General features: G+C 43.4%; 1 protein-coding gene across 3 annotated transcripts in view; it reads right to left on the reverse strand.

Annotated features, from left to right (window-relative positions):
- The window catches only part of Zdhhc13 (zinc finger DHHC-type containing 13), a 45,515-nt gene that overhangs the window by 6,883 nt on the left and 27,157 nt on the right, over positions 1–11,475 (reverse strand). For 2 of the 3 annotated variants that reach the window (XM_029560632.1, XM_017796606.2), the window contains exons 10-14: positions 10,859–10,959; positions 5,976–6,100; positions 4,877–4,939; positions 4,128–4,221; positions 2,592–2,675 (exon numbers count right to left, since the gene is read on the reverse strand). In XM_029560632.1, the coding sequence (XP_029416492.1) occupies positions 2,592–2,675; positions 4,128–4,221; positions 4,877–4,939; positions 5,976–6,100; positions 10,859–10,959 (467 nt within the window). The remainder of the gene's footprint in view (positions 1–2,591; positions 2,676–4,127; positions 4,222–4,876; positions 4,940–5,975; positions 6,101–10,858; positions 10,960–11,475) is intronic. The other variant, XM_017796622.2, reaches the window with a different exon arrangement.

Here is an 11,475-nt window from a genome sequence, read left to right on the forward strand (position 1 = left end):
CCCTGAGTGTCACTGGATCCCAACCATCTTTCATGAATACATGCCTAAAGCATCCTAAGAGCCATCGTCACAGAGCAACAATCAAGCAAATGACACTCTTTAGAGCGTCTTATTAGGACAGCCAAGAAAGACGCATCCTATACACTTGATGCAAAATGAAGAATACGATTGCCCACAGCAGGTGGGGAAAACAGCTCTTGAGAGGGAGAGAATACTAGCTTCTTTCAGCTTAGTCATTTCATGCTGGTAAGGCAGCATGACCTATGTTGACGTTTTCATGCGGACCTCAGACCTGGTATCAAAGGCAAGGCTGTAAATGTCATCTGCATTATCTCATGCAATGTAACAATCCAATCTGTGCTAATTCATTCTTAACAGGCAGTCAATGGTTAGATAAGGAACACTTACAGTTCATCAGTTTTCATCTTAGGTAGCTGATAGTTACACAGTTCTTCCTGATGTTGATCTAATACTTCCCTCCCTGTTAACTTTGAGGATGCTGACTTTCTGATTTACCTCTGGTCTACTCTGAAAAAAAAAAAAAACTTCACAAAAGGACCAGGCTGTGCTGAGACAGAAGCAGCTACTACTCTCGTGATAACTGCATTAAAAGGAGGCCTTGTTAAGAAACAGAACAAGTTCATGTCTGTTTACTGCCCGAAAAAAATGATACATGGCACAACACTTCATCAGTGACAGAGTATGTCAGACAGTCCGCAGGGTTGTTAGTGTATCAGTAGAAGGAGGCACTGCTCTCCACAAACGAAATGTAGTAAGAAAAATGGTTAAAGCCAGAGAAAAAAGACAAAGAGGAAGACTAACAATTAGTAACCTGTAAAGACTGAACTGGTGGGAATTGCTGACATCCTTATCAACAACCTTACCCTGTACCGACACCCCAAATAAACGGACTATTTTTAGTAAGGAGACAAGGGTAGTGTAAAGTCTGGCTCCTCTCTGCTAGGATCAAGTCCAAGAGACAAGCTGGTCCACAGGCCACTTAGAAGGTTTTCCAAGAATAGGCCTCACTGTCAAGCCTGAGAAGCGCAGCATCAGAGAAGCACTGTCAGAAACCTTTTATTTCTCCTGCTATAAGACATAATGTAAGAAGGTTTTAAAATTCTTGGGGTTGCTGATGGCTTCTGAAAAGAACTGAGCTCAAGAACCTTAACATTCTACCTACACTAGACCTATCTGAGCTAGCTGCAGTTACATTTAGCTACAAAGCATTCCCTAGAGAACAGGCAGGGGTGGGGGCTGGGGTATGTCTGTTTGGAAAGAGTCTGCAGTATGCATGTCTCAGGGCCAAGGGCAACCCAGGTCACACAGGTACTAGCCACCTCCAGACAAGAAACCCAAACACATAAAATTTGTACCACTGGATATTTCCAGAGAGAGAAGCAAGAGGCTGGGGGGAGACGCACACACAGAATTCTCTTTCAAAACTTAACTTGGAGCCTGGCTCAGTGGGCAAAGGCTTTTGCTGCCAAGTCTGAAGACCTGAGTTTGATCCCTGGAGCTTCCATGGTGGAAGGATATAAGTGACTCCTGAAAGATGTCCTTTAGACTCCACACATACAACATGGTACCTGTCTCTGTGTGTGCATGCACACACACAGTAATAAATGTAAAAACAAAACAAAAACACCCAAAACTAAATCAAACCAAAGAAAGTGAGGGTGAAGGAGAGGGAGAGACGTGAGTGGACAGGAGTGCTGGGGTGGGATGTGGGGCAACGTCTTCCTGCAGGAAAACGTCTTCCTAGCTCACTGTAATTAGTTAGTTTGTTGCTGGTGACTGACAGAGGAGTGGATGAGAGTGGATTAGAAATGAAGACCATGCCTACATTTTCCAAGAGTCTTCAAAATACATAATAATCAGGGGCTGGAGAGACGGCTCAGCAGTTAAGAACAGTGGCTGCTCTTGAAGAGGACCTGGGTTTGGTTCCCAGAACCCATGAGGCAGCTAACAACTTTCAGCAACTCTTGTTCCAGGGGATCCGACACCCTCTTCTGGCCTATGCAGGCTTTGCACGACCCGGGTGCACTTACATGCAGGCAACACACTTATGCACATAAAAAAATAAAAGCATCTTTTGTTCTTAGCCTGCAGAAACAGCAAGCCAATGCTGTCTTGTTTCTCTAACTGTTCCACCACCAGGGTTCTCTTTGCTTCTGTTTCCACTTGATACCTTCAAACGGCCTGCCCTGGTTTCTGAGCTTTGCTCCCTAATTCACTGTGACCACAGGCCCCTGACCTCTCTCCCTAATTCACTGTGACTTCAGACCCCTGACCTCTCTCCACCACCAACCTCAAGCAGCCGGCATCACTGCTTTGCAGGACAAACCTACACTTCCTTAAACAGATTTCTACTTGCCCTTCAAAGGTATCCAGGCTCTCTTCTCAAGCACTGCCAGGAAACCTCTTCCAGCATTTCTTGCAGCTTCTCAAGGTGAAGAACGTTAAAGGCCTCCACTTTATTTTTTATTATGGGTATAGTTTACTTGTGTGTGTGTATGTGTGAATGTGTGTGAATGTGTGTGTGTGTTTGTGTGTGAATGTGTAAGCTTCCAAGAAAAATTTATACTTACAGACAAAAGATTTATATATAATCCAGTCACATACAACGGAGAGGAAAAACAAGAAGAAGATGTAATGGTGATGGTTGCCAAAACCTAAATTGGGAAGAAACAAAACAAACTTAATATTGTTTTTTCCTAATGACTTCCCAGTCAAGACCACTCTTCTGTGAAAAGCCTTCATTAAAGTGAAACAGAAACAAGGCAGTTGCTTTGCTTTCAAATACTACTAAACCCAGACCAAACACATCTGATATGAGTCAAATGTCCTTGCTAACTAATATTTGCTATTTGCTTTAAAAAAGATATCTTGAATAGAACAAAATTAACAGGGAAAAACAGTTTGGGGCTGGCCTACACTGCTGGAGGGAGGGAGCTGGCAAATCATTATTTGGGGTCTTCTCCATGGAATGTAAGTACAATCTATGAACAGCAAAGATTAACTTGCCAGGGAACAGAGAAAACATCTGGAGAGCAGCGGTACTCACACACCATGTGGACATCGGACGTGGCCAAGGGAAGCCACAGCCCACGGCGGAACTGCAGAAGGAAGGGGTGAGGGGTTCCAGGCGACCAGACCCTCTGGCAGGTGGAGACTGCTTAAGCCTGGATGGAAGCATTTTGATGCCAACAGCACAAATGCTCTTTGGGTACCACCACATCATGGTCCTATGTTCTCCAGAAGCAGCAACATCCGGTACCATTAATGCCCACTGCAATCGGGTAAGCCAGGCTGAGGGGTTATAGTTCTGTTACTGTAGACTGTCACCTGATTTCTCTGAGCCAACGTTCTTACTTGTAACAGCAAGAGAAGACAATCCCTCTCTTACTTCACAGGCCTCTGGTAACCGACCAGGACGATGCATGTGGTGATACTGTCCAATTAGTGTGGTACCCAGACGGGCCCATTGCTAGGTCTCACTGCTGCTGTTCAATGCCACCTGGAATGGGGCCAGGAGGACTGGGACCCCAGGAATCATAGAGCCACATTTTCTAGGAGAATCCACCCCAGGAGCCTCAAGTTCCTCAGGATTATGAAAACAGACCCCTGGGGAAGATCACAACTCTTGTGCACAACCACAGCTCCTCTGACATTCCTTGTGACAAACCGCTGGCTTTTACTGGGATGGATCAGAGGGAACTCGGGGTGGCAGGGGAGGACAGGGAGCATACCCTGGGTGGAAGGCAAGCCCCAGACCTCTGCTACTTCTGGTTTTATCTCCTACCTGAACACTGAAGGAGGCAGGTGAAGAGAACACAAGGAAAGAGTAGAAGATACTAAGATGATCTTAAATGTTTACATCGTTTAGTTCTAAAATGCAGAGCAACACCAACTTCACACGTGTGCTCTGATGATCAAATCAGACACTAGGTATGAAAGTCTTTCATAAACTCTAAAATACTACACAAAGACAATCACTGTGTTTAGCCATAAAGATGATTCTCAAAGAAGAGCTACAAAATGGAGCCCTTGCTGGCCTTCCACTTTTTTCTCAGTTGCACACATGCTGGACTTCCCAGAATAAAATGAAGAATTAAATCTCTCACCTATGCACCGTCCAGTCCAAAAGCAGTGCTGATCAAATCGAGCCACACAAGAGTTGCACACATGGCAATGGAGTGACCGTAAAGGCTTCCTTATCTAGGGGGCAAGTAGGAGAGGCCCAAGCAAAACACAACCTTTGTCAACAAATCGTGAGTAAAATTTTAATCTTAAGTCATAAAACACTGGCACAAATAATCCTAAATAGATGATTTACTCACAGAGGCTCTGAAATGCCTTCCTAATATCTGTCTCTCTATATAAGAGTAACTAGATTTGAATTCTAGAGACAACGCCACTGGCTGAGGGGGACTTAGGCAGGAATGGACAAAGAACCAGCACTGAACTAAGGAAACAGAAGCCTGAGCTCCACCCTGGGCTCCTCCAACAATTCACCCCCCTCTCCCAGGCCTTGACTCCTTGGCTGCAAAGCCAGAGGTTGCAATGGTAATTCTAGGTCATTATGTGCCTCTGACTTAGGTTAGTTCTCACATATGTTTCATGACAGGGGAAAGCAAACAAAAAGCACTACAGATAATTTACAGAGATTTAACCATGGGCAACTTCACAAGGTTATAAACATTCTTCCACTCGTTCATGGCAGAGAACTGTTCTGACAGTAACACAAAATTAGAACCAGGTAAAAACAAGTATATAAAAATGTCATCACGATTTGACAAATGCTTACATAAGCAGTGTTACCTAGAATTTTATTTTACTACGGAAAACAAAATATTATATGGAAAAGACTCACAAGACATGATGTACAAAATGTTCTGAAGTCCAGACAGCCAGTTTCTGCAAGGGTGATGATATTCTGAAAGACATGAAGCTCGATCTTAGAACGCACCCAACTGGGACGTGCTATGGTGGTTGTGCAGCTGTGAACCTACCACAAAATCATTCTGCACCTGGAATAATTTGAGTTTTCAAGGCTGTTTCTTTCAACCAATAGACAAGAAATCTGACTGCATAAAAACCCTACTCTCCTACCTCCCTTACCACCTTTTTCATGAGTGGCATGCATCTCTCATTTATAATCTTCTAGGGGAAAAGAGATATACATGCATGTACATTTGTCAAAAGAGAAATGAAAATCACAAATAAACTTCCAAACCAATGGCAATAAGCACCAAAGGTTGAATTTCTCAGGCCTGGCTTTAGGCAACAACAGACAAGATTCTCTCTAACTTCAAAACATTCAGGAGCAGTTGGAAAGGGTGCCATGACCTCTGAGGAAGAAAAGGGGGTATTTCCTCAGTTAGCTCCTTCCTCGTTATGCTTCAGGCAGAGGCACTCAAGACAAATGACTCCTATTTAATTATAAGGACGAGGATGATCTAATAACAAAAACCAAGTCTGAAAAAGTCTGGTGGGTATCATATTTATAGAAAATAGATGATTCTAGGGGGTGGAGAGATGGCTCAGTGGTTAGGGGCAACAGCTGCTCCTACAGAAGACCGAAGTCTGGTTCCCAGCACCCACATGGCCACTAATAACTGTCCATAGCTCTAGTTCCAGGGGATCTGATGCCTTCTTCTGACCTCTGTGGGCATTGCACAATATGGGTCTGGGCACTGCATAACGTGGGTGCACTTAAATACATGTAATACACTCATACACATAAAATAAAAACAAATATTAAAAAGGAAATAGATAATTCTAAAAACTCATACAGAAATGAGAACATATAACTCAAGAAACCCCATTTTTGCTGATTTAATCACTTCACATTTATGTTGTAACTACTAGGTGGCAGGCACTACAGACACAGCTGTGCCCCAACAGACTCTCACAATTTATTTACTTTGTGACTAAAAAATAAACAGAAGCTATTACAAAAGAGAACTCACCACTTTCCTGTCTTCTGCAGAAGCCTTACTGAAACCTGGGTCAGTTGCCCAAGTCTTGTAGAAAAAGTAGAGAAAGGCTACTAGGCTGAAAATGAAAGGAAAACAAAAACGGCCACCTCCTACATGTTGAGGCATGTTAGGGAACATATCAAACTCCTGTTAAGATGAACATTATGTGATATAAGCAAATGTTATCACCGGTACCTATGAACCTCTCTTTTTTGCATCCTGCTCCCAGTTTCCTTCTGTATAAACATCTTCCAAAGTGGCCCGTTCCGTATTCTAACCCTACTGGAGCTGCTCCTAGTTAGTTAATACCTAGTGCTTCCTCATTAGTTGAAACCCATGTTCAATACTGACAAAACACAATCACCCTGAAGACTGAAACTATCCAAGCCCCCCAAATTAAAGGCTTAATTGTGGTTTCCTTAGAACATCCAGGAAATATTCTCTTGTCATTTTTACAAAGTCCTTCACAGAAAGAAAAGATTTGGTTCAGAGATTTCAACTTAATGTATTTTCCTATGAAAATTTCTTATGGAAAGTTTAGTAACCAGTCCTTTTAATTGTTTTGGGCTACATTAAGATGTTGACCTTGGGGGCTGGAGAGACGGCTTAGTGGTTAAGAGTACTGCCTGCTCTTGCAGAAGACCTGGGTTCAAATCCTAGTACCCACATGGCAGCTAACAACTGTCTATAACTACAGTTCCAGGGGATCCGGCAGCCTCTCGTGTCCTTGGGTACACTTACATTCATACAGGCATAACATTCATATACATAAAATAAAAAAATTAAAATAAAAAAAAAACAAAACAAAGCCAGGTGTGGTGGCGCACGCCTTTAATCCCAGCACTTAGGAGGCAGAGGCAGGCAGATATCTCCCTGTGAGTTCAAGACCAGCCTGATCTACACAGCGAGCTTCAGGCCAGCTGGGGCTACAGGGAGACCCTGTCTCAAAAAAATAAACACCGCCCCCCGGCAAAAGAAAGAAGCTATCTTGCAAAATGAGTGAAAATTGTATACCATTTGGGAAAGGCAGATATTATGAATAAAATAATATTAAAAAACTACTTCATGGATAAACATTGCCCACTTTAAATGTTTTTAATTGGCCCAAGTTCCTCCCATACAAAGTAAATCTTTGCTCCAGGGAAGAAATGAATATAGTAGTAAGTCAATGAACCTGCCTCAAGTTGAGGATTATTGGCCACAGCAGCTCCATTTGCCATACACGGTGTTGCCAAGAGTGACAGCTAATCTTGGCTGTCAACTTGACTAGATCTGGAATTAACTACAAAGTGAGACTTTCTTGATCAGGTCCTCTGAAGCCAGAAGGCCCACCCCGAATGCAGGCAGCCCCTTGTGGTGACAGCACATACAGAAGGACACGGCAGAGGGACCTTGTGCATTTGCCTTCTCTCTGCAGAGTTCATCTACCCTGCTGCTGTGGCATCCCTTTGCCCATATTAGAACCAACTTCTTTGGATTCCAACACAGAATGAAGACCAGCAGACCTCCAGAAATCCTCCAGCCCTTCAGTGCCAGATTGGGACTGCTGAGACACCCAGCCCTGTAGACTGAGCAACTACCAGATTCTCAGCCTCTCCAGTGTGGCGCAGCCATTGTTGTTACACTGGGACGCCATCCTGTAAGGCAATCTAACAAATCCCCATATATATTCATTTGATCAGTTCTGCTCCTTTAGAGAACCCTACCACACCAAGCTATCTTGTATTAAACTTCAGAAAAGAAAAAGGAGGCCGTAACCTAGGCTCTAAACTTTTGCTATTCAAAGTGTAGCCAATACCAGTAACACCAGCTTGTTAGAAAAACTGAACTTTGAGCTGAGTATGGTGGTGCATGCCTCTAATGCCCACACCTGGAAGGCTGAGGCAGGAGGTCTTTGAGTTGAGATCAGCCTGGGTTACCAGGGGTTTCCAGGCTAGACTGAGCTACACAGTAAGACACTATCTCAACAAACAAAAATGAAATGAATTAGGGAGAGGGAGAGGAAGGCAGGCAAGCAAAGATCAGCTCAACTCAGACCTCAGGCCACATACAGCTCCAGAATGGGTTTAAGGAGATCTCCACTGGCTTCGTCCCACATTGAAGGCTGAGAAGCACTTATCTAACCCAGAGACCAGCACAAACACACAGGGATCAGACAGGCAGAACAAATCCTGTTATCACAATTCATACAAATTGGAGCTTGTTTTAGGAAGAGCTAGAGACCAGGTAAGTTGTGTGAAAGAGAACAAAGTTTACTTAGAACAAAGAGGTACGCTTCTAAATCATACACAGGGTAAGACCTTTTGTTAGAGAATCAGATCTATTTTCTTCCATTAAGTCCTGATCAGTTCACGTGATACATGCTCAAAAGTGCATTCAGTTCAGTTATAGGGTGATCGTGCACAGTAAGATGACTGAATTTCCATTTCCCACTCTGATTAACTTTTAGACAAATCCTAGGAGGATCACTGGATCCTCTCCTAAATAAAGGGAACTGCACTCTAACCCCTCACATAAGGCAAGCACATTCCTGGCTTCCGTGGTAACCACAAACGCTCTCCACTTCCTCTTACTTTAGGATGTCCAAGTCCTCACTGTCCACAAGACTTAACTTGTAGTCTCCCTCCTGATGTCTTTCGCCCTTTCCTGAAACCATGAATGCTTTCTCTATGGTGTTCACAGCCTAGATTACAGTTTTTCACAGGCGGCCCCGATGAGCTGATAACTCTATTGCAGATATAGAGCTAAGCTTTGCTCTTCTGTAACACACCAACTGGCTTTCATTCTTTGGATCCTGTGGTCCGCACCACTGCTGTCCTTCAGATTTACCTTACAATGCTTATTCTTATGTTTGCTCAATACATTTATTTACTTTTGAATGGCTCTAGAGCGCACTGGTTTTCAAATGAGATTTCCCAACCCTTGAAATTGGGAGGTAGCGATCACATCTCCATGACAACACTGTTCCTCACACAACAGTTTACTGGTTGTGTTCCTTTGTTTGTGGTCCTATTTTCCATTATTTTCAAAAGAACAGATTTCAAGATGGCAACACACTATGGGTATATCCTGACCAGGGCAGAGGACAGTGACCTGCTTTGCTTCGACATGCAAGTCCTTTTAATAGTACATGGGAACAGGGTAGCTTCCTTGACATCTGAGTCACCAGCCACACGGGGACTCACTCAAAGCTCCTGATTCTCTCTGTACTCTTTTCTTCTTCCTTTCCTCCCTGTTGTGGTGCTGAAATCAAACCAAAGGGCTTGTGCTGAGCTTGAACTCATTTGTAGCCTTACACTCTCTTCACACTTGCTGTGGGAGACTGAAGTTTGATTCCCTGACAGGGAGGAATGTGATCCATTACACCAGGCATGGTTAAGCACATTCAGCATGCAGGAGGCAGAGGTAGCCAGATCTCGGAGTTCAAGTCAGTCATGGCTACACAATGAGTTCCAGGCCAGCCAGGGCTATACAGTAAGACCCTGTCAAACAAACAAACAAACAAACAAACAAACAAACAAACACAAACGCACGCATGCACGCACACACTCATGCACCAAGAGAAAGGATCTGAAATTTAGACTCTCTCTGCCTGGTACCAAAGCCCACGTGCCTTTCTCTAGTACCCTTGGTTCTCTTCCCATAAGAGACCACAGGCTGTGGGACAGACGCCCTCAGTCAATTCCACCTGGCAGTCTAAGCAAGACTAGTCTAAATATCTGGGATAGGTCTTTACCAGGCAGTACCTCAGCTGATCCACAAGGCTTAGAAAACACTGAACTGTTGGTACAGTATGCCATCTACTGACTTGCATGCCCTCAAAGCAGGAGGTTCAAACAGGTCCTCCATCAAGTGGCTTCATGTTGTACGTGTGAGTGAAAAATTCCATTCTGTTCATTGTAACACCTTAAGTCTACCTAGCTATCAGTTCTCCTAATATAGTTTGCTTCTCCATTGCTCTGATAAAATACTCTGGCCAAAACCAGCTTGGTAAGAAAGGGTTTATAGCCGGGCGTGGTGGTGCACGCCTTTAATCCCAGCACTCAGGAGGCAGAGGTAGGCAGATCTCTGTGAATTCAAGGCCAGCCTGGTCTACATAGTGAGTTCCAGGACTGCTGGGGCTACAGGGAGACCCTGTCTCAAAAAGACCAAAAAAGACCAAAAAAAAAAAAAGAAAAAAAGAAAAAAAGAAAGGGTTTACATAGCTTATACTTCCCTGTCCCAGTTCACCTTGAGGAACTCAGGGCAGGAACCTGGAGGCAGGAATTGAAGCACAGACCATGGAGGAACACTGCTCACTGGCTTGCTCCCCTGGTCTGTGCTCACCTGCTTTCTTATATAATACAGGACCACCTTCTCAGGAGTGGCACCATCCACAATGGGCTGGGCCCTCCCAAATGACTCAATAATTAAGAAAATGCCTCACACACATGCCCCCAGGTCAAGTCAATAGAGGAAATTCCTCAATCAAGGTTCCCTCTTTCCAGGCATGTCAAATTGACAACTGAAGCTATACAGCAGTTCTCACAAAACAATATCCATTGGCCATTCTGTTCCTTTCCTAGAAGGATAATACTACCAAATACCATTTCTATAGTCCCAGGTAGATTGTCAACAGAATCAAGTACATCCAACATGAAGCATTCAGGCAGAATCAGTAAATGAGTGCAAATACAAGAGGCCTTCCCCAGATCTTTTACAGTATCTAAATGGTAAACCATGGCATTACTCAGTCTCCCTAGCCTTGAACTTATGGCCACCCTCCTCCTTTAGCCTCTGAACGGCTGGGATGACAGGGATTCAACACCTTGGTTGGTACTACTGTTTTTTCAAGGTAAAATGAGATATGTATTTAATTTAAACTTAAAGGATATCAGGAAAGAATATCATGAACCAAGTCATAAATATCCAAAAAACGGAACTTAGCAGAAAGACTGTTGGTAAGTACACAAGGTTCTTATAGCCGACCAAGAACCTAAAAGAAAAAGGATGAACACAGGGCATTAGTGAAGTAAGGCACTGCGATGATTCATGTTAACTTCAGTTCTACAGTCCCCAGTAAGAATGAGAGCAATACCAGCAGCCACGGTGCAATTTTCAATTCCCAACCAGTATGTGCTGCTTTCCATGTGGTGACAGCTATGCACCATCATGACGCCACCTTTCATATGCAAAAACTAAATTACAATGGTTTTCAGAAGTGTACATACTAGTTCTTAGGCTGCTCATAAATACTTCATAATAGCAATATATTTTCAATGAAACTTTAGTACTTCTAGTGTGATGTATATTTTTTCTCGTATTATAATTTATTAATATGTCAAAATGCAAAAATATAAATACTTGGGAGATTCACATTTATGTTTAACAGGCTTTCTTCCAGAGGGCAGCTCTATGTTTATGAAATACACACAACCTTGAGCTTTTGCTCTGAACCAGCTTGAGGAACAGTCACGTGGAAACATATAAAGACTCTATCTAAGTGACTCTA

This window comes from Nannospalax galili, unplaced genomic scaffold, assembly GCF_000622305.1.
Source record: "Nannospalax galili isolate Female #2095 unplaced genomic scaffold, S.galili_v1.0 scaffold310, whole genome shotgun sequence".
Classification (NCBI taxonomy): domain Eukaryota; kingdom Metazoa; phylum Chordata; class Mammalia; order Rodentia; family Spalacidae; genus Nannospalax; species Nannospalax galili.